We start from the raw sequence: 24,333 nt of genomic DNA on the forward strand, positions 1-24,333 counted from the left end.
TATCAACATGGTCTGATTGGATTACAGTAAATTGGATTGTAATCAAACTGGACTGCATCTTTAACAGTGCCTTGATATGATTATGGCTACATAAACACTAGCAGCAAAAATTGCCCAGTCTAACACTTTTTGCCCAAAAGTGACCCATAAAATATTTATTTGATTTATTTATTTATTCGACAGTCTGAAGACAAATCCATTTTTCTTTAAATCAAACCCAAGCAATTTCAGCTATGTTCACTCTTAATCCTCAGTTTCAATCCTGTTTGTTCACATTATAATTTAATGTGACCACCATCAGACTCCAGTGTGAATAGTCTATGATTCTAAAGTGACCTACATGTGCAGAGGAAGATGTGACGTCACATGCAGTGCGCTGATAATATGGTAAATATGGATGCTACACAGGTTATATATATTTAATCTATTGCTTATATTACACGTTTTTTAAAAAAAAAGAGAAAACTTAAACAACACATTTTGATGATTGAAATATTCAAGTTGAAAATATTTATTACACAGTGAAATAAAAAGCGTAAAGAATGATCAATGGCTAATAAAATCATTAACCCATGAAGGTCTGGATTTAGAATCATTCCTAAAATTAAAGTGGAAAGATTAGATCACAGGCTGGCCCAACCTCTGTAGAAATTCCTTACTACAATTCAAAGTAGTATCTGTGGCCTCCAACCCCTGAACAGTCTTTGATGCGATGTGGATGCAGTGGATGGAACGAGACATGATGTCCCAGAGGTGCTCAAATGGATTCAGGTCTGTTGAGCAGGCAAACCAGTCCATAGCATCCATGCCTTCGCACAGTGCGCATTGATGTGGTATCCTGGATGAGCTGCAGTACCTGAATGTTACAACCTGGTTCAGCTAGGGAGGGGGGAAGTAACATAAAAGAATAGCCCAGAAGTAAGGTGAAGTAATACGGAATTTATGGTCCCAGATGGCAGGTGAAAATGCAGAACAGAAATAACTCGGAGAAATGGTACTGCTCAAATCAATAACACAAATAAAACAGAGTGGACTAAATAAATGTAAAATAACAGCCAGTTACAGCCAAACAAAGCCTGACTGCACCAAATACAAAACAAAACACAACCTGATGCAGCACCACTAACTAATAATATAACAAACAGAAACTATGATGAACAGTGTTCAAATCTAACTGGCCCAGTCTCCAAACAAACTATGAACCCAAGCAAAACGCTTTAGAGGCTCAACTAAACCTTACCAAGATCTAAGAAGTGACACACAATCCAACAGTGATGGGGCGTAATGCACCGAGTCTTCGGAGTGTGTGTCAAGTAATCTAGAGCGCCATTTCTACTGAACAATTCAGTCTGAGCCACTACAGTTTGGAAGTTTTAGAATGGTCCAGCCAATTAATATGACTGCAAGTCGGACTGCCACTGGGTGTGCAGGGTTTAGACCAAATACCTAGCATGATGTTATACTAGAGCGATGACAATAAAGGTGAAGCTACGAACAACAATAGAGGCCAAACAGCAACTTGGTTTTGTTCTGCTTGGCTTTTGGTTTTTTGTGCGAACGATACATGCTGCATTGTGCAACCAGACCTTACTGTTGTTTGCAGGCATCCTTTTCCTATTATCTTTCCAACGTCCAACTGAACTATGAACTGAACAGCACCATGATGTTAGTTTCATGCTTGCTTTGTCGTGAGCAGGGACGTTTTTCTGTCCATCAATCAATGGATTTTATCATTAGATGGCAGTAGCTCTGCCTTAACCATATCATAGCATTTTTTTAAGGACCTACAACTGAATGGGGCCCATAAATGGTGCGGTATGGTTTGGTTGTATGGGCCAATTTTATAATCACAACACACTAAATAGTGTACCGGACTGTACCGGCCCGAACCAAACCACTCAGTGGAAACGGGGCTTAGGAAATATTTCCTTGATGAAAAGTTTCAATGTTTCACAAGGCTTCAACTGCCCATCATTATAATACAGCACTAAACAGCCACAAACAACCAGCAGAGTCTACCAGAACACTGAATGAAGTAATGTTGCGCCCTTTTATCCCTGAAGTGAAGAAACAACAGCAGCCATTGGTCAGGAGGGCAGCAAACCAGGGGGAAAAGGTTGGCCAGAGATGAGAACTCAGCCCCAGTCAGGCAACGAAACAGGATGATTTGGGTTAATCAGAGAAACAGGTGACAGCCGTAACACTCAGCAACTTCTGAGGGTTGCAGATACCGCCTCATGTTAGCTCTAGTGTTGAGTGCACTAGCAAAATGCAAACATGACCAAAAATCAGCAAGAAAGGATGAAGACAGGGAAATGGTCTGTGGCCACCACCTGTAGGGCCATTCCTTTATAGGGGTTGGCTTGCTAATTGCCTCTCATTTTTGCCTGTTGTCTGTTGTGTTGTGCTGTGCAACAGCAGGTGAAATTGTTACTTCCTGACTGAACAGGCTGATATCCCAGAAGTGTGACTGACCTTGAGTGATATGGTAATGATTGTGTTTCCCTTTATTTTTTGAGAAGTGTATTTCTTTAATTTTTCTTCAAATCTCCAGTGTGTATTTGAACCCCAGTGCCAAGAGGTTGATTTTTTTCAGTATCAGCTAAAATGCATCAAACCAGCTGATTTATCAATTTAAAACAGTTTGTGGAGTTCAAACCTCACTGACACAGTAAAGCTGTTTGCAGCTTGTTCATGTGAATGAAGTAGCTTTCGTTCCCTTGTGACTCAGAGAGCAGGTGCTGCACTTTATTCAATATCTGACTGAAGTTTCTGTTTGTGACGATGAAATGGGAATTTTCTTTACAAGAGAGACACTGGCAGATAAACCTGACACACCAGGTGGTTTGTCATACAAAACAATCAGAGATATCATTTGAACTTTGCAGGCACTTTCCACAACTTGACCGGATAAAGCATTGCTCTGTTGCTGGTTATAGCTTCTGCCAGTCACATCAACCGAGTGGAGATACAGTTGGTGGTGAAATCACACATCTGCCTTAGTACTTGGAGAAATAAACCACAGCCCGGCAAACTTTGTTAAAATCTAACTGGTTCTCATAGTAAACAGGCAGACAGCTGGTGTTGTCAGTTTAGTAGTTGCTATATTAAGCAACTTTTTAGTCCAGCAAATCAAGTCACTTCTAAGCTAAAAGCTAAACCTCTTAGCTTGGAAGTGGCTGCCGTTTAGCGTGCCATTTCAGTGGTTGACATTTCAGCCAGATTTTTATCCTTACTCTGTTTGACCACAGAAACAAGAAATTAGGGAATTTGGTTGTGTGAAAACAGTATGATAATAAAAAGTACAGAGGGATGTAAAGAGATTAACATAAGATAAGAAGTGTGGGTAAATTTGCATTAGCTGAAGTTGAAGAAGTGCTAACTAGCTTGATTCAAAACTTAATGTAAGCCTCTTGCATTTAATTTTGAACCTTATCTTGCATTTAAGTTACTTCCGGTCTCTAAAGTCAATGTTGAGTACCAAAAAAAAAAAAAAAAGAAACAAAAAAGTTTGCACAAGGACTGCTTTGAAAATAAAACAGTGAAAAAAAACTCAAGAAATATTCAAAAGCAGGAACGCTTTAAAAAAAAAAGACTGGTTCTTCGGAAGAAAAATAGAAAGAAGTTAAGAGTGGCAAGACTTTTCCACATTACAAGATGAATTTATAAAAAGTATCCATTTGTACTGGGCGAACTCGTGTGTAAAGAAAACTAGGCAAAATACAAATATAACACAATATTAATGCACAGCCTACAAATACTGTTTATCTATCTTAAAGGCAGACTTTACCATTTGGCAAAGGTCTGGAAGTGCCTTTGGCCCAAAGCTTTCAAGGTGTCCCTATTAAATGTCTTATCAAGTTACTGTATCTTTTAGCTCTCATTTTTTGGTGTGTTTTAATCAAACAAAGAAAAATAAAAGCTGAACTGATGAACTGAAGATGAGCTGACTGTATACACAAAGAGTACTGCTTAGCAGTGCAAAGAGGAGCTGTTTAAGTCCATTAGAAAAAGAGCGTTGCAGATTTTACACACACATCACTTACATGGAAACATGGCAAACCTTAATCTTTATTAAATCTACTCAGAAAGGTTGCCTCTGTTTGTGAAAGACTAGACATAAGAAGTTGAAAGCAGTTATTTTGTTAGGTTGAAAATGGTGAAAAATTATGAAAGCTGGGGGCTGTGTTTGCCTTTATCCCTCAAATGACTAAATCTGCCCTTGAGCTAGACTTTTCTAGCAAATGTTAACTGCAGATGGCCGTTGCAGAAAGCCAGGCTGGCCACACTTTGGTTTTCAGCTCCATGCTCAAGCCTCAGAAAAAAACTGTTTTATGTTGGAAATCCGTACCGGAACAGCAGCGTGGTGGTGTGGTGTTTGACTTGACAGATGGCAGGCGGGAGTCGCTTCTCTTGGCTGTCTCTCTCGGTCCGTTGGTCCATCCCGGTTCCCATTGTCTCTCCTTTTTTCACTCCTTGAAGACAACCCCGAGACGGCAAACTAAAGTTAGTCGTTATTTGGCTCATTTTGCGCATCACGTTTGGGAGACTTCCCTCGAAAAGAAATTTCACCAGGCTCCTTTCTGCCTGAAATTTGGACTTGCCTAATTTTCTTGTCTTTTTAAAATATTTATATCGTTGAAACGTCTTCATTATAAGGCTGCTAATGAACCGGACGACGTCTGAGGGTTCTGGTTGAACTGGTGGTGTGGACCTGATGGGGAGATGAACCAGAGGAGGGGGACTCATTATCCACAAGAGCCACTATAATCATCTTCCAGTGACTGTTGACATATCCAAACACCCTGGCGACACATTTGGTCACCATTGTCTCAGCGGATAAAAACACAAAATTGAGAATCAAAAACTAAGACACGGCGCTGGATAACAGACCTTGGGGCTTTAGGGAAGGATGTTGCCGCTACATGCCCGCTACGTCCCTTGAGAGAGGAGGAAAGGAGCTCGTCTGTGAGAAGAGCCAGGGACCACTTTTACTTGTTTTCTCCACCCTGAAACAAATTAGGCTCTCACAATCAGCCAAATGCAAGAAGCGCTTAATCGGATTATTAACGAAGAGAAATAATCCGGGGAATATATCCATCTAATATCATCATCTCTGTGTTTATTTATTCAGCATCAAAGTGGCTGCTGTTCAATACTGTGTTGGTTAAACACTAATGAGGATGCGAATAATCGAGGTGGACTTCAAGTGGACTAACTAGTCCAGCAGGTGATGCCTAGATAAGTGGACCCTGCGTGGACACTAAAGTTAGTGTTTTTACAAATCAGGTTATTTTGATTTGTGAGAGCAAAGAAATTATATATCGGAATAAATTCGTTGTCAGCTAAAATGCAGCACAGCCGCTAATAAATCAAGCTGCCAAAGTGTGGATACATAGAACAGTTTGGGGACTTAAATCTGAGGCTTTGATCTCTGTGTGTTGGAAATCCAGGGAACCACTTGAGGCTGTTAGCAGCTTTTCCACCTGAATGAAGTAGTCACCTTTGATTCTCTTGAGCCCCAGAGAGCGCAGGGGCTGCGCTCTGCCCTGTGAGGCCGGTCAGCGAGAGCTTCTACCTGGGCTGCCGGCCAGCCAGACGAGCCCTCGGGGGTGGTGGGGGGGTGGGGGGTCTTTTGGATTTTGGATTGTGAAGGAGAGATTTGGAAGTTATCCAGAGTTTCTGCTCCACGTGGACTGCAGCAGATTGGGAGCAGGACATCATGGGATGCTGTAGTGGCAGGTGCACCTTGGCCTTCATCTGTGGCATGCAGCTGGTAAGTGCTAGCATTACTATTGATCCTGTAAGGGGCACGATCGATCAGGAGAGAGAAAAGTCTCTTAAAAAAAAAAAAGATCTTGCACTAAAACAAGTTATCTGTCTGTCTTGTGTGGATAAATTACCCAAAAGGTTACAGCATCAGTAGTTAAACCTTTATTGGGCAAAAAACAAAAACATATTTCATTGGACATAGAAAAACGTCTGCATGTTAGTCCATGAAAACATAGAACCACATTGAGTTCTCCACACCACTCATCAAAGATCAGGGTACATCCCAGCTACTTCACTGAGATCAGTGTACAGCATAAGAATGAGAAAAAAAACTGTTAGTACTGACCACTTTCCACTGTATAAATTTTGTTATTTTAGAAAAAAAGTATCCAAGTTTTGAAGTCTTGTAACATCATCTAATATTATAATAACAGTCTTTTCTATGGCTGAAAATGTTCATTTCCAAGTATTTCAATGAGTGCCTAATAAAGGGTTAATAGATGTGTAAAAGTTCACAATACAAGGTATTATATTGCTTGAGATGCTGTTGATAGAAGCTTCAAGACCACGCTGTCCACACTGACCTTTGATGGCTTGGAAGTGGGAAATAATAGATGGATAAAAACATGGTTTGGGTGGATCGGCATTAAGCACATGTGGTATATAAAAACAATGCACAGACATAGGTCAAATGGAAAAAAACAAACAAACAAAAAAAAAAAAACAATCTGACTGAAACTCAGTCTGTCACTCTTTTGTCCATCAGTATCCGTGTCATTGGTAACTGGTACCAGTCTAGACAACGGGGAAGGAGGGCTGGGGCTGCATGCATCAAGAGTCTCCCCAGTTTTCAAGAAAAAAAAATCTCAGAAGGAGAAGAACTTAAAGCCGCATCTGCTTTTCTGTTCTCTCTTTTTTTCTTTTTCTTTTTTTTAACTTGTTTGTGTCAGCTGCTGCACTGCTCCCTCTCCTCCCTGCCACTCTTAGAACAAACTGCAGTCAATTCACCTGCCATTCACACCTACTTGGTCAAACCAGCATCCCCTGAAATAGGAAGAGGAACTAAATCCTGATATTTGTGGTAAACGTATGGTCTTGCTCTCACAGCCTAGGACTGAAGAGGCTCTTCAACTTGTTGACCATGCAGGTCATGCATTGACCCATGCAATATTAAAACAAAGCTCAACCTCTGAGATATTGATAAGAAATTTTATGCAAATGTAAAATCAGCAATTTCCTGTTGAATTTGGACCACAGGTCTGTTGCTGGGTCTCAGGAGTGGCTAATGGGTCTTCTGCCTTTTACAACACAAGACAATGTATTTAGTTTATGCAACAAACAAACAAAAACAAAAAAAAAAAAAACAACTATAAGATGTGAATTTTCTTTCGGTGTGTTTGTCTTCTAAACTGCCAAGTCAAACGTAGAGCTGTGCACCACCAGGGAAGCCGTAGACCTCACTAAGAAGGTGGTTGTGGCAGATGAGTTGTTTTTTTTTTTTGTTTTTTTTTTCTGTAACAGATCTAGAAAGAATGCAGTTTTGCCTCCCGCCCAACAGCAACCTCCATCCTCCTAAGAAAATTCATTTTATCCACAGCTACCGCCCCAACGTGGAAAAACCTAGGGGAAACACTGGAATGTATTAATAGGACCATGCATACATTCTTTGTTTTGGTGTTGATTTATTCATCCATTCCTTCCATCCTTAAAACTGCTGCTGGAGTGATGCTGAAGCAGCGGCAGGCTAAATATGCCATAGTACAAGAAACGCTGAGAGCAAAAAATTGCCCCACTTTTGGGTCTATAAATTGCATAATCAATTATTATTAGGTTGCTTTGTTCTCCATTGCTTGACTCAACTCACTTGTTAAATGAAGAAAACTATAGTTAAAGACTGTTACTGACATTTAAATCAGATGATGTGATTCCCCTACAACTAAAATGCAATCATTTTTAACTGTCAGCACTCTAAGGTGAGTAATCTTGAATGTGTAAAGATTTAAAAGTCAATCCCATTTAAGAAAACACGTCTTCGTGAGTGAGTAGTGTTGTGTGTGATGCTGCTATGCCAGCTATTACAACTAGATAAACAACTATATGACCAATCTGATAATATGTTACTTGTTCTTGTTAGAAAACAAGACTGCATTTCAAGATCTTTGCATCAACTATATATCAATGTATTGCATCTTGAAACATCTCCACCAAGCGCTCACTTACACTCCCAGTGATGATGATTTCTTCACTCTTACAAATTGAGCCCCCAACTTTGGCTTCATTTTCAACCAAAGGAGCGTTCCTACTGTACATAGAGTACAGGACATACTGTACAAGAAATCAAGGCAGGCTTAGGCAAAACGCTCCTGTAAGAGGATCTTTTGTTAGGTTTTTTTAAAAAATTTGTTTCCTCTTTGTACATTCAGAAACTGAGGATGCACTGTTAAAAACAATGTGACATTGTGCATACATGTGCACCGATGCATAAACATGAAGAGAAATTCTTGTGCTGTTGGCATTCTCAGCTTATGCAGTCACGTACAGTAGGCATGTGCAAACTGAAGACCTATTGTTGTGCTAAATAGGATGCTGTCAGACTCCATGAAGCTTCTCTGTGTGCAATGCAAAAGCAAATTATTGGAAAAATCATCTAATTTACCATAACATATTACCTGACCCTTGTCGTAAGAGTGAGTGCTTGTAAAAGGTCTATTGTGCTGGAAAAAAGAGACATTTTCATCAGAATAAGACTTACAGCTGTATAAATGAAGACGTCTACATTAGAATGTTAATGAAACTGCCACATGTGGCATACATACATGAAACACACCACTGTGCTGTAAATGGGGATGCTTTGTGATATAAAGGGAGTGTGTGTATGTGTTTGCGTGCTTGTGAATGAGATGCTGTCACAGAGATAGTCATTGTGTCTAATGCAGTGGAACTAATGCTATGCCATAGTCAACAACATGTTTTGCTCTGTTAACTGTTGTAATAGCTAAGCCAGCTGATATCACCAGTAGCTGAGCTGGAGCTCTAATACTGTATGTTACATCTTGGTTATGCACGGTTAGCTCTGTGACAATTGAGGGTACATGATGGTGAAATGCATGTTTCCACTAAAAAGCAGCAATTCTCCACCTTTAAAGGATGCACATTTTGAGATATTAAGGCATGGGAAAAACTAAAAACCACAGCGCCTTTGTCAAGAGAAACCACACTGACCACAAATTAAGAACTGGCTCTTTTATTCTGCTTGAGAGCCACAGTTGGGGGTAATTGTTTTGGCTGTGTGAGCTTCCACCTAATAATAATAGGTGACCCCAGAGAGTAAAAAGCAACTTTGTTCAATGTGTCTTAAGTAGTAAAACTGACATCTTATGTAACTTAACAGCAGTTTTACCTCCTGCTTCATTAGCTGGGTTAATTGTAACAAGCTCACGTCACTACAGCTGAGCATAGATCAATGATCTATGGTGAATTCCTGCTTATGATAAGAAAAAAAAAAAAAAATAAATAAATAAATCTGTTTTTATCATATCAATGGTTATGAACTACTATAACAAGTTTAACATTTTAAATAGTCTTACAACTCTGTAAAAAAGAAAAACAATCCCCTAAAACTACAATTAAATTCATTATTTTCCCTTCCATATGTTTTAAAACATAATAAATAAATAAATAAAAGGTAGTCTGCTGGCATCGACTAAGCCCCTAAAAGCTCATCTGTGTTCCAGCTTCTTTGAAACATATTACTGACCTGAAATTCCTTTGATATTATGTGGTCTTTGAAATATAGGCTTTAAATCATAGCATCGTGTTATGATTAATATTTTACAGAACAAACCATCTTTTTTGGAAAAGGGTTGCAGCTTCTATCCCCAAAGTGGATCTGTGCACCACAGCTCCAACTCAAAACCCTGTAAAGTTGCTCAGCTAATCAGTGGAGAATGCTTATATAATTCACATGGACACACATGTTCAAAGTGTAACTCAGTTCTGAGGAGGAAAAGGGTAAAATGAAATATATAGGGTTACCTTCAAGTCTTTGTATAAGCCTTTTACAGTATGTTATGTATTGTCATCCTGAGCGTCTTCTAACGCTCTGACAAGTTGTCGCTCTGCAAGGCAGCTAGAAATGTTGCTCAGGTTTGTTACATGTCAAACGGTAACACCGTGATTCATGTTTGAGATTGTCGGTTGACTGCATGTTCAAATGTTTAAGAGCTCAGCCATAAAATTTCTTTGCTTTTTGTGCTCACAATATATCTTTCAGCATCATAGGGACATGTTACCAAAGATGAAAGCTTGCTTTTTGGTGAAAAGGGTCTTTGATCTTTAAAAATAACCCCCTAAATTCTCCCAATTTACATTGTATATACTGTTAGTCTTCTACTGACTTTGCCCTGGTGGAAACTGACAAGATTTATTTATTTTTAACTTTGTTAGCTCAGTCATGTAAGTGCTGTAAAGTGGTTAAACAAACAGAAAGGTCTTTTAAAACAGCTGACATTTGTTTATACTGAGGACTCTTTAATGTGCAAGTTATAACACTAAAGAGTTGAGCTGTTAAAGTATTTATTTGAAAGAAATGTTATGTGATATTACAAGCAAACTGAGCAAAACAAAGAGAAAAGGTTATAAAGCTGGATTAAAAAAATATATATATCAAATCAGATGGTGTTTTTGCCAGCCTCTTTGTGCAAATACCCACCCACACACACACAAACACAAATACACAGATGCATCTGATGGCACTGGTGACTCACTGTCTATGGCAATGGTTAAGGTCCTCTCTGCTATATTAGTCCACAGCGCCCACCAGCTGCTGTCACACATACAATGACTCAATCATCCAATAGCCTTACAAGTAGCAGAGATGTGGCTGCTTCAGTCGAGCTTGTGCAGACGGCTCGTGGGTGTTTAATGTTGATGAAGCTTTAATTATGTTGTTGGTGTGTACGTTAATTGAATAGAGTAAATGGAGTAAAATTATAGGCTTGTAATTCAGTGCACTGAACAATTACAGTGAGACACTAATTCATAATCCTGTAACAAAATAGGTCATTAATTGATCTTATCAATACAAACAGTAGATTACGATGCTGTCAGGTTTTTGTTTGGAATAGACACTAAATTTACACTCAACACTGAACTTCTGAAATCGAATGTAAAGAAACAACACAAACTAAATGCTTAAAATGATCATACTTTTTTAAAAAATATATATTCTATATAGGAATTATATATATGGATAGTAAATTTAGGCACACAGTGGATACAGGCTATCTGAGACATTGTGTTTGTCTGTCTGTGCAAGTACATTCCTGTGACATTTCCACCACTGAGGGACATAATGAATAATTTACCTCTTGGAAACTGTGACATGAATGCAGAAATGGTATCTCTGTATGTGTGGCTCGTAAGTTACCTGATTGCAAAATGGTGACTGTAAATTCATTCCAAACCAGATGTCAGTACACAAGCTGCATTAAAAAGAAAAGAAGAAAAAAAAAAAAAAAAAGCACACAGATAAATCTAAGCTGATTTGTTGGATTTTTTTTTTCATAAAAGTTTCAAATTGCCTGATGTTCAACACTACAGCCAATAATCAGTTATCATTATTAAAAATATAATCGAAACATGCATATCTAGTTTATCACTTCCTGTGGAATAGCTTCCCCACCCCCCGACTCCGCTGGATTTTGGTAACATTATGAAATATTTTTATTAGAGATACTTTCTCAAACTTATTTCTCAGTCTGCATCCATCTCATGCTGCTCATTTTCCAGGTGTTTGAAGTAAATCCAGTTTGTGAATGCTTTGAGTTAAAGGCATCACCAGCTCAGTTGCAACAGGTATAATCTTCAGACCTCCTCTCTCATTGCAGCAGCTCAGCGAGATAAAAAGTCTTTCCTACCCTTTATGTGCGACACCGCTTTCGACAAGGGCCGCACACAATCTCAGCTCTGAGTCTATAGATTTCCTGTCGCATTTTCTTTTTCACAGACCCAATTTGTCAGCCTCTCCTGCCTCAGGTCTCCATCTTTTTCCATGCGCCCACCTTTTTTTGTCCATGTCTTTCTGCCCATTTCCATGTCTTTATTTGTTTCTATCTTGTTGTCTCTTTTTTATTTCTCTGCTTATAGGAATTCTGCTTTAACACTTTGGCCACTGACTTGACTGGTGGTCCATTTTAGGAGTTTAAATAGAGCTTGTGCACAAAAAAAGTTTTTATCGATGAGGTACATGTAGTTCCAGCCCCAGCTGTTCAAATCTTTTAGAGCAGTGCTAGCTGCATGTTTTTGTACTTTTTCTATCTTTAGCTTGCCCATAAAGGGCAGCATCTTGAGAAAGGCTATGAGGAATCGTCTACTTTAATAGTATACTGCTTTAGTTTATTTTTAACATTGCATACTTTTTTTTAAAATACATTACTTGTTTCTAGCCATGTTGTATACACCTGCTACTGCCTTTAAGTTTGTCCACATACAAGAACCAAATGTGTTTTGTACAAAAAAAATCAGCTGTAATTTATAAAACAGCAGCTCATTGATAAAAGTAATACAAGTGATTCAATTGTGTTTATGTGTTCAATTTAAAATACAAAGATAATTATGTAAAACAGCATAATTTGCTCTATCTATGAAAAAGGATAAAACTTTTCAAGCAAATAGAAAAAAAAATGTAAAAGGAAGAATTTAGTTTTAATTGAAAAACAATAACTTTGACAAACCTAAAGTGCAGAAATATTTGTAAAAATATAATCTCTAAACATGTAGTTGTGTCATTGTATGAGAACCAGTAAAACACATTGAATGGTCAGAGTTGTCATTTGATGCTTAAGGTCAGGTTATTGATTGACAACGTTATCTAATTCATTAAGTAATGAAAGCTGATCTTTCTTTTCATTGTCTGTAACTTAACCAGCGAAAATCAAAAAAGAGAAAAGCACAGTTCCGTTTATTAGGACAGAGAGACAGCTCAAATGGATCCTCTGGGAAATTCTTGCAAATTTTTTACTTAATCCTATAAAACTTGTTTATGTTAAGACTTCTACTAAGTGATGAGCACTGATGCTGGGCGGCACTGAAAATGACAAGTCCGACTTACTGGGTTCTAATTTTATAAGTAATTCTACTGAATTTTTTACAAGAGTTTAATTTAAAGTGTTTTCCTAATTTTAATAGGGCACTGGTTTGCAATATTTAGATTTTTAATTTTTAATTCATTATACAGATATATTTATCAACTTTAGTATACTTCCATAATAGATTCCCATATGACAATTTTATGTTGGGGTTTATTTGTTTCTCTTCCGCACATCAATCAGTTTCATCTGTGTTTCATCTATTGATTGCCAACCTGAATATATTCTCTTTATTTTTTCATCATCTTTACAAGTCCTAAACCCGTCCAGTTTCCTTTTTTTTTGGAGGGGGGCTTGTGTTTTTTATTCCTTTGCCTCTGCAGTTCTTTGATTTATGCTTCATTCCTTTTTATTAAAGTTCAATTTTGGTGTGTCCTGACAGTGTGCTTTTGGGTCCTCTTCCAGAGTAAGTGTGACGGGTCCTCTTCCAGAGTAAGTGTGACACTAACAGTGATTATGAAGTAAAATTGTAAAATATCCTTTTGGAAGCCTTTACTATTGCCTTTATGCATTATTTAGTGCTGCTAAAGCCAGAGTTTATCAGGGTTTAAAAGTTTAAAACTCCTTTAGTTATAAAATGGCTCAGTAGTTGCCTAATTCTACTCTGCAGCGTTGACAAAATATGGACAGAAATTAGTTTTAACTTCTTCTTTCTATCAATAAATAAACAACAAAAAGGTATTATTAGGGTTATAGATATTTAGCTGCTAAATAAGCAATGTAAACCATTAGAACCAAGATGACATGACTTTGCAAACTAATTATAACTGCATGAGCATGTATCACATACGTGCTCTGCTACTTAGACAAACAGCACTGATTTAATTTACAGCAACACATGTTTCTGAGGGTATCCTATGACATCATGCTGTCAAAATCAATCCCTGAAAGTCATTTCCAAAACAACTTTCCTAACGTTTGTTCTTCTGCAAGTGAGTTTAAGTAACAGGCAGAAATGCAGGCAGCGAACCAGCTTTCACTGGGAGACAGTGGTTAGATTGCAAACATTCCTGCAAAGCAGAAGTAATATTTCTGCTGCAGTAATTATATCTGCAGTGGCTGAACTCTTCCAAAATAATTACACTTCTATTGACAGTCCGCTTTACTAAGAGATTTCAGGGCCCTGAGCAGTTCACTCTGTTACAAATTATCTTAGGTCAGACAATGGATCAGCTTTGTTCAAGCTAACAGATACTTTTAATTACTCGGCTGAAACATCTGCTTCCTATACTTCAGGGTAAAAGCAGCTTTTCTGAGTTCTATGCATTGATTTTTGTCTTTTGTGCTCTCTTGCATCTACAAATTCTTAATTATTTTACCATGCCATCCTTCGCAGACCAAATCGATGGCTAAACTAAAACGTGTAAAACAGAAGGACAGTTATTGGTGTTAATAGTGGTGCAATTTGTGCAGCTTGTTGACATGCTGAGCAGTCATAATGCTCTGTGTATACAACTTGCAGTTCAGCAGAATTAGTCAAAAATATATTGTTTTAACATTTGGACTTTTCTGCAGTTGTAATCGATAGGACCATAAGTTTAGTTCAAGGAGAAAGTCTTGCTGTGCACCTTGGTTCTATTTGTTATGCTGGGGAAAATCAATCTGTCAGAAAAGTCTATCAAAAAGCACATCTTTCTGTCCAAGCTGGAGTCTACAAACTCTGACAGTACATTTAGTTCTGGATAAAGACCAACTCTTTAAATTGAAAATGTAGTGAGTGTATTTTATGCTTTTACTGCTGGCATCTGATGACAAACTGTGTTTCAAAAACACTATGGGATGAAGCATCTCTTACATGATCCTCTCCCAGTGGATGTCTGATGGTGTAAGCAGAGCCATATAACAGTGTAGTCATCTTGGTAAGCTATCTTAGCTCCTGGTATCATATTTAAGTTCATTAGTCACATTGACAACAGAGGAGTGTTTTTCCATGCTAGCTTGTATTCCAGAAGCATCTAATGATTTTTTTAAATCATTAAGCAGGCTCATGAGTTTTACAGCATGTCCATATTCTAAGCTAAATGCACATACTTTGTACTTTGTTTTGCACAGTTTTAACTTAGTAAAAATTTTAATTAAAATGTGATCAGTAGCACTCGCATTTTATTAAATTTAGCGAAACCAGTCTTGACAAGTCACCAACATGCATGATTTAAAGAGGTAAATATATCTCTTTTTGTCTGGGATTTGGTGCTGTCAGTTTTAAAGCCAACATGTGAGATTTTTCTGTCTGTGAACGTGTCGCTAAAGAAATATGCAAGTTGTGTCCACTCTTGTAACTCCAACTGCAGCACCATCTGTGAAAATTAGCGTGTTTTCCTGCAATTTTTCCCATTGATACTATTCCAATTCGGAGCCAAAAACAAAATAAAACTATTGCAGAGTAATTTGTTACGGAACTGAATGTGCATTAAAGATTTTCTCTATTGTATTCAAAGGCTGGATGGATTTTTTGAATGATGTAAATAGGACTTTAGTTATACTCATAAGAATGCAAATAAGGGTGAAAAATAAGTACTGCAAGTCAAGCCAAAGCTGACAGGAATGTCATTACTTTTGGAAGCTTTGGATCAGCCTGAGGAAGACTTAAATATTCTAACCATGGTGGCACTGGAGATAATATTTTCAAATAATCAAGGTTACATTTATGAAAGTTTGATAACCATTGCTTTCATAACTTTTTAGATATTCTATATAATGTACTGAAGAGGTGGTATGACTGACCGACCCCTTGACAGACCCTAGAGCCAGTGCCATGTCTTCACTCTGTTGCCATCCAATGTGCAGTTCTTTGGTTGAGTTGAGTAAAAAAGGCTCCACGCTCTTTGATCGATCTTCACATAAGGAGAAAGCATTTTAATACAGTTTGACTCCTTAATGTCATATTCTGCTCTCATCGAGTCTAAAAACGTCAGATAAACTGTTTTAAAACATATTCACCAACATCAGCCGTACTGCAGCACAACTGTTAGGCTATTTTTATTCTATTTTTTCTGGAAAGCTTTCTTGTTAAACTACAATTTTCCACCCAAGATGTTTTCGTTGTAAAAACAACATGAGTTCCTCTCCTTGTTGAGATGCTTGCATGCCTTATAAAAGCATTTAGAGGCTCACAGAAAGGGTGGAAAACCATGATGCTGTATCAACTTACACTGTCATCATAAAACAGTCTGGGGAAACTGCAGAAGAGTGGAATCAGTAAAAAGTGAAGTCTTTTTTTGTTCGAGTTAGAAAGGCTGACTCAATTTATATTCCTCTACAGCTCAGTGGAGGCTTTAAATTGATCACTTACACAGTTGGATTATTTGTTATATAGTCTCAGTGATCTTCACACGCACATTGTTAAATCACTTGTACCATATAGACCTTTGTTATGAATGTGTAAAAACTCTATACTGGAGAACACAACGTCATCCTATGAATGTAAATGTATGCATTACTCAGTAGATGTGCTTTGAAGTACCTACAAAGCCAACATGATGAAGACCTTATATTACTGACTATAACAACATTTATGAAGTGAAGGATTTAGATAGAAACACAGTGGACTACAACAAGTTAATTATCTCTTCAATAATTGTATTATTTTAAGCACTAGTTAAGCAATTTTTAAAAAGTTAGCACATCTTCATCTGCTTGATGACAGACTTTGTCCTCTCTCAGTGTCTCACAGTGTGATGGAGAGACATTCTGCTATTCTTTAGGTAATTTTTTCAGCTTCTCTTTGGTTTTGGTGTTGTGTTGCTCTGTCTCTCTCTTTGAAAATACCCAAAGAAGTTGTGTTGGGTTCAAACTAGGTCATAGCTTTCATTTTAACCCATCTTAAGAAACTTTCTAGTAATTTGGGCCGTTTGCTTTGGGTCGTAATCATGCTTAAATATTAATGCTCCTCTTCTGTCAAGCTTCTGGTGACTGAGGGTTATCTTCCCAGCCAATATTTTGAGATTATGATGGTTATTCATAGTGCCCCCAATATATATATCTTCTTGTCTTCTCTCTTTATATATATATATATATATATATATATAATGTGTGTGTGTCTGTGTGTGTATTAGAAATGACACGTAATGCTTACATCTCACTGCAAGTAATAGAGTTCAGCAGCAAACAGTTTGAAAAACAGGAATACTAAACCTCTTTTTTTTCTTTTCTTTTTAAGGTAGGGATTGATGTTTAGGTGGTTTGTTTACTTAGGGCACATTCACACCAGGAAAGTCCTGGTGACTCGGTTCACCCATTCGTGTGAATGTGCTCTTTTGAACTTAATATATTTTTTTATTTACTTATTGCAATTTAATGTAGTATTTTTTTTTTCATTTCATTAATAAATTGTTTATGATCACATCAGTTGTATTGTCAGGTTTATGTAAAAAAAAAAAAAAAAAAATCTGAGGTTATTTTTCAACATTTTACGCCTCTTCATTAGTTACTTTCATTTTTCTGGTATTGAATGTTAAGTATTTTTCTTGGCACTAGTATTAGGTTGAACCAAATCCAAACCCTCACCATCATTCTCCCACCTCTGTGCCTCTCTATGCATTTAAGTTGGCAGTCATGGACAGATTTTTACAGCAAACATACTGTTCAGATTTTTACCAAGGTTAAAGTAAAGTTTTTACTTCTGGATGGCATTTGCAGGCATTATGTTTTGTGTTTAGTACTGCTTGAGTTCATGCACAAACTCAAATTTCCACAGGTAATCTGTGCGCTGAATCTTGTCTATTTTATAATTGCTGGGTTGTCAAAGTAATGTATTATCTTAAGCTGCTTTTAAACATTAAAAAACCAAAAGAACATGTGGATGATTTGGTCAAGACTTCCCTTCAGCTGCTGTTCATATGTGTAACAAAGAAGGAGTCTTTATGTTGGAGATACTGGGTATGCTGGCCCTTATCACTTCAAGGGAGGTTTAGTGAATTCTCGACCCAGAGTATGCAGAAGGCAGAAGATAACACTGAAATGAGGCTCTGTATCATTTTTGCATCATGCTGATAATAGCAGAACTGGGTCCTTGTCATGTTGATATCAGTACTGTATGTATTTGTACATTTCAATAGTAGTGAAAAGCGAGTGGAAAGCAGCATACAGGTCAGCAGAAAAGCAAGCATCTCTTACAAAAGCAGACACAAACGTTTATTTGCACACAGACAGTAAATGGTCTAGAAGATTTACATCTACATTTGCATGTTCCAGAGATTTTACTAAGGAGTCTAAATTCTTACTGTGGCATTTATAAAAATTTAGTTTTTCATTGCTATTGATAATATTTTTAAAAATGCTATTACTTTATAATCTTTGAAACAAAACAGAACATTTTTATGCACACAGGTATGCTCTTTGATGACCTTTGCGCTAAAACACAGATATTTTTCTAATGCAATTATCTTTACACAGAGTTCACACAGAGTTTCATGCCCATGCAAACTAAAGAAATGCCTCAACTCTGAGTCACCTATTATAAAGATAAATGGGATGTTTCAAGAAAAAACTTCCTAATTGCACACCATTAATGTCGATAGCTTCCCCTTGATGCATGTGTTTAAATTGCAAGAGGTTTTTCATTTTCCACTGCTGCAGTTGTTTTACTCCAGCTAAAAAACAAAAGAGAGGCAATGTAGATCATGTAGAGTATATTCAACCTCATAGTCAGGCATAGCTCAGAGTGTAAAATTAGGTAGGCTGGATTTTTTTTTACATTTTACCCTAGTTTCTCTTTAGTAAATGAAAATAAGGTACTCTTTAGGGGAAAAAAACTGATACTTGTCAATGTTGTAATTGCTTAAAATAATGCTATAATAGAAGCAGTACAGTAGTGACTGATGAATATAATTGAAACTTTAGTGACTTTCTAAACCTCTCATCTTAAATTGCAGCTGTATAGGACAAATTACTGTAGCCAGTCGATTGCTTGTGTCTTCAAACCAATCTTGTTGCCAGTTCCAGTCTTCCCATATCATACTCTCGAGTCTTGACCCCATCTTTTGAAAACCACCTCCGGTTTCATATCGACACATAGCGGTGGTGAGTGACAGGAAAGTGAGGCGACAACATGCAAAAGAGGTCATGTGCTGGATTGGAGCGAGCGATAGCTCAGGCGCGTGGGCCTGCTGAGCTGCCAAGATGCATATCGACGGTGCTGGGAGCTGACCTTGTGCATGACCACCACTGATGGATGTGCTGAGATGGTGTATGCCTCTGTTTTTAAACACAAACAGGCAAACAGGATGACACAGAAAGGCTGACAGACTCAAGATTTTTCTCTCGATCTTTTTTTGATACACTTCAAACTGCAGTGGATCTTGATATTCCTCCTGTGCAGATGTTTTGATCTCATCTACATTGAAGCCGTGCTTGAATTATAATAGTGAGTGACTGGTGAGCAATGCCTTTAGCTTCATTACACTTAATTATGAGAAATCGATATGAGTAGTGTCAGATGAACAACTCCTGTTTTGAGAGAAAATAATCATATTTTCAAAAACACACTGATATTTTGTTGAGTCTAAAAGATTTTGAGTTTTTTTTCAGAATGGAATATAACGTCATCAGCTCCTATATGTAGGTGTGAGAGTGAAATAAATGAGTTACATGGTTTTCAAGAAGGATTAATGATGTAATTTGTTTTGCTGTATTTTTTCATGTTGTCTTCTGACAAGAATTATATTTCTGACAATAATGTAACCATCCTCCCATCAGCAACAAACTTATCCCTCATCTTAAACTGTCTAAAAGATTTATCATACAGCTGTGTCACATAAATATTGTCACAAACTTGTAAGTTTCTGTTGTCCTGTTTCATTCAAATCATCATCTTTCTTTCCCTTGGCTTTCTATGCTATTCCACCATATTTTTCTTTCTCTCCATCACCGTTGCCCTTGTTGCCTTGTAATTTTTCCCTCAGTCTTTCTCTGAAGCTTGCTCTCTCTCATTCATTCTCCCTTTTGCTGCTCTCCACAGCCTCTCTCGGGCCATTTGAGTTGCTCAGGGAGCTGTGAAAACGATGTCTGTGTGTCTTTGCGTCTGCATCCTGTAGGGACTGCCTTTGTGTGGTTGTCAGTTTGTGTGTGTGTGTGTGTGTGTGTGTGTGTTTTCCCATGGAGGGACAACAGAGGTTGTGGAGCGTGTTAAGTCTTACCATAGAGGCCCTTGGCTTGGGATGCAGAGCGAGCAAGGGTGGGATGGAGAGCAGGAAAAAGGATGGTTGGATAGATAGTAGATAGATGAATGTGTTTGTGTGTGTGTGTGCGCGTGTGTGTGTGTATGTGTGAATGGATCAATACTGGAATGGAGGGATTGAGATTGGGATGAATGAATGAGGAGAGGGCTAGGGGAGATGAATAGGGGAAGCAGACAAGGGGCAGATGATAACAAGAGAGGATAGATCGATGATGGATAGATAGGAAAGCTATATGGATGAAGAAATGATTAATGGATGAATGGGTCATTTAACACTGCAAAGTTAGCAATAATGAGCAGAGATGGGAGGCAATGAAAAAAGCTGACTATACTTAAGGATGATTTTGTATCAAATATCAAATATTAATGAATAATAATGGCAAATATTGCATATGTGCTGACAGCTCCACATCATAGACACATATTTTAGTATTTTGATTGGAAATGCTAAACTAAATATTTATCAAGCTGGCGTAGGAACAAAAACTGGCGTGCGTCGATCATAGTCAACTTTTGGGATTTATAAAAACCAAACTTGAGGGGAAAATGTCCCTACCTCCATGGCAACTCTGACCTTCCCCGTACGCACAAAATCTGGACAAACGGGAAACTGCGACACCAACGGTACCAGAATAAAATCATGGAAATGATGTGAAATGTGAGGCATTTGTGCACAATCCACTATTACCTTTCACACCAAATGTTATATATTTGCAGAAATTTCGATACTAATTCTCCTAAGACTGCACGCTCAGAAAAACAAACAAACAAAAAAAAAAACAGGACTTTTAAGAAACAGGGAGATGATATTAATAAGAACCTCTACCACTAAAATATGTTATGTCATTGTGAAACAAAACTTACATGTTATAAAATAGATTTAGCTAAATAAGGTGGACAGTCTGCTGCCAGCATGTAACAGTCAGTAAAAGAAAATGTGAAAAGCTTCAGTTATTTATTCTAAGATCCACCAGGGAAGGGACGCAGACTGGAGGCTTGAGGTCAAGAAGTGATGCAACGCTTATGAAAGAGGTGGATTTCCTTTTATTTAGTTATTCTCACACAATGCTTTTTTTTTATTGTTGTCCTAATTTCTGTCCAGATGGTCTTTATTTCCTGCAACTCCCTGGCCACCTCACGGTGATTGTGTCCCTCTGCACCGCCCACCCAGCTGGACCACCCAGCAACTAGGAAAGAATATTAACACTAAATAAACTGCTACCAATCTCAGATGTATTGGTACATATTTATTTTATACATTAAAACAAATTACTAAATAACCGGCATCATTACTGTCATTTAGCGAACACTTTTCTCCAAAGCGTTTCACCGCTGTAGGGATTCAAACTTTGGTCTTCCGCATGGCAGACCAAAGTTCAAATGCCCTACCAATTGAGATATCCAGCCGCACCATCCGGTGCCTCTTGCATGTCTTTTGACACAGCATTGACAGCATCTGTTGCCCTCCTCTGCCTTTCTGACACAAGTAATGCACACGCCGTGCCCAACAAATAAAACCTTTTTATGTTTGTCAACGTTGTCTATCAGGATCTCTGTCTCATATGCCAAAAATGTACACTTTTCCCCTCCTGAGCCATCATGGAAATGATATGATGAATATTTATTATAGGCATTCACCCGACCTTTAATGGCCACTACAAGGGCGTGGCAAGGTGCTCCTTCACGTGCACCCACTTTAGAGTTGATTCTGATGTATGAATGGAAACAGGCGTGAGACGTGCGTGTGCACGCTTTGATAAATCTGAAAGTTTTTGTGCGCTGCCTTTCCCTTTTTCCCTATGCACGCCACCCGTAGTTTGCTTTGTTACTCAGTTTGGTAAATGAGGCCCCTGAAATCCAAAAATGAACCAAAAAAGCAGCCAGTAGATGCCTTTCAGACTGTTTTTCAGATCCAGCCAGATCCTACTGTTTGAAAAAAAATGACCAACGAGTACCAGGAAAGGTAGAGAACTCAGAACATCAAGAAGCAACTATGTTGCCAGTTAGACAGACCTATAAGCTTTTACTGAAAGTTCACAGCGCAGTTTAATGTTCCAGTCATCTACGGTAAAAACACATATCATACCTTTAAAGGCTCATTGCTCAACAATATGAATACAGACGGAGCTTTCTGTCCATCGCTGTTTCCAGTGAGCTTACTGATGAATAACCCAATGGAGTAGTACCACTGGAAATCATAGGGGCAGTGTTGTGCATTAAAATTCACCTGCAACTTGCAAAAGTAGTAAAGAAGATGACGAAGCTGCAATGTATTTAATGGCCGCGCTGACCACCACCACCTACTGTTCTGCTTCTTTTTATGTCTCTCTCTGAGAATGTGTGTTATATTGAGCTCCACTATTGTCATGTTTGCTTTGTTCTACTCTGATCTGTGCACTGCCCTTTAGTGGATATATTGCCTCTGTCAATGTAAAAGGATGCATGGGAGTATGTGGGCAGTGATGCTTGACGTTTGACACAGACATACATAAATATTTACAGACATAAATAGGTATGTAAAGGGAGCAAAAATGAGGCTTAAGCCCATGAATTAAAGTATCCCAACACTGTACTTAAGTAGGCAGGTTATCTGCATCTTATTGCTTTTAATATGAGTCCTGCGCCCTCTTTTATGTGTTAATCTTTTTGTTAAGCCCTTGCTCTGCCCTAACTTCCTCCAAGTGCAGTCTTTAAGATAACATACAAAGTTGCTTCTATAATTGTGACCTTTGTAGAGCTTTCTCACTTGAACTGAGATGTATGGTGCTTTGAGACACATGCTGAACAAATGCACCGTTGTCCTTGTCAGGAGAGCAGTCTGCTTTTGTCTGTGACATCTTTTATCATATCACTTTTTCATCATCTGGCATTTACTGATATGCAGTTGGGTTTGATAATGTTGCTTTACAATGTAATATTAAAAAATGTTACAATGGATAATTTTCACAAGGAACAGATTATTAAAAATGACTTTTGCAATCATTTTGCTACATTAGCATTCAGCTGTGTCCTCCTCATTAATTTCCTCCAGACAGAAATCCTGAGCAGAGCTGGACTTGAGAGTCACATTAGAGAATTTGATTTAAAAGCATGTGAAACTAAAAATGCAAATCTATATCTCCTATTATTTTGCTTTAACATTTGCAAAGGTTTGTCCAGATGCACACTGAACACAGTGATAAGGTAAATCTGTTTCCAAATTAGAGGCGAGGGAATGGAGGAAGAAATCCTTGCTGTAAAGAATTCTCCAGGTTTTCAAAAGACAGCTTTGTCTTGCACCTCTTAACTTGCTTCTCTCTCATAATCCAACAAAGCTAATGGACCAAAATCCTTCTCAGACATTCAGCTTGCTTCTTTCTGTCACATGACCGTTATTTACGCCTGTCCCAAAAATCCTCAAGTGATGTTGTGTAGTTGACTTATCAGAAGTCAATATTATCTTAAAAGAATAACAGCTAGGGTCATTGCCTGACAAAGGATGGATGTGACCTTTATTGATTTATCTGCTAATGATTTGCCATCACTTGATCAATACTGGGGCGACAGAACGGTGCCTCACAGCATGAAAGTTCTGTTAGAGCTTACTGGGCTTTTGTTTTGATGATTGCATACGATCTAAAGACATTTTATTTTTGACTGATTGTAAATCATCTGTTGGTACAACTGTGGGTGTGCATGGATGGTCCAGACTGTAGCCAGTGGCAGTTAAGTTGCACAACCCACAACTCCGTACAAGATAAAAACAGGATGGAAGAAGCTGTTTGATGCATCAAAAGCCTTTAATTTAAGAAGAAAATGAACGTTGCAACTGTAGCAGCCACAAACAAAGAGATTTAGGTATTAATAATTTAGGAATTCAACAATGCATTCATCTCATATAACTGAGACAATATATTTGTCCCTGTGTGCGTTTAGCATTGATGATGAGGAGGCTGCTGCTTCAGGCAACAGGTGAAAAGTATAACAGAATCATTCCGCAGAGAAAATTGACACAATTATGAAGATAAGTTGTAAAATATGTCAACATGCACATTTACACAAGAAAGCTTCTTCTAGCTATCACAGATTTATGTCTTTTATTTACGTCTCTTTAAATCTCTGACTTTGGTATTATTGGCTTGCATCTGTACAAAGCTTGACATTCAGGAGGTTCTTTGGTTTTCTTCCTCTGCTAAACAGTCTGCATTACTTTGCATCATCATGATAGAAAAGGAGCCAAAAAGAGAAGCTCCTGAT

At 37.9% G+C, this 24,333-nt stretch overlaps 1 protein-coding gene and 1 long non-coding RNA gene across 2 annotated transcripts in view; one reads left to right on the top strand and one right to left on the bottom strand.

The window, feature by feature from the left end:
* Positions 1 to 4,388: 4,388 nt before the first annotated feature.
* nkain2 (sodium/potassium transporting ATPase interacting 2) overlaps positions 4,389 to 24,333 on the top strand; it is an 89,766-nt gene continuing 69,821 nt past the window's right edge. The window contains exon 1 of the mRNA XM_041976616.1: positions 4,389 to 5,776. Within this exon, the coding sequence (XP_041832550.1) occupies positions 5,723 to 5,776 (54 nt within the window). The 5' untranslated portion in view covers positions 4,389 to 5,722. The remainder of the gene's footprint in view (positions 5,777 to 24,333) is intronic.
* Positions 5,700 to 23,643, bottom strand: LOC121634125. The gene is made up of 3 exons (XR_006009189.1): positions 23,633 to 23,643; positions 19,643 to 19,645; positions 5,700 to 5,783 (listed from the first exon to the last, which is right to left on the bottom strand). It is a non-coding gene; the product is annotated as an uncharacterized LOC121634125 (long non-coding RNA).

Source organism: Melanotaenia boesemani, chromosome 22, assembly GCF_017639745.1.
Source record: "Melanotaenia boesemani isolate fMelBoe1 chromosome 22, fMelBoe1.pri, whole genome shotgun sequence".
In the NCBI taxonomy this organism is placed as follows: Eukaryota; Metazoa; Chordata; class Actinopteri; order Atheriniformes; family Melanotaeniidae; genus Melanotaenia; species Melanotaenia boesemani.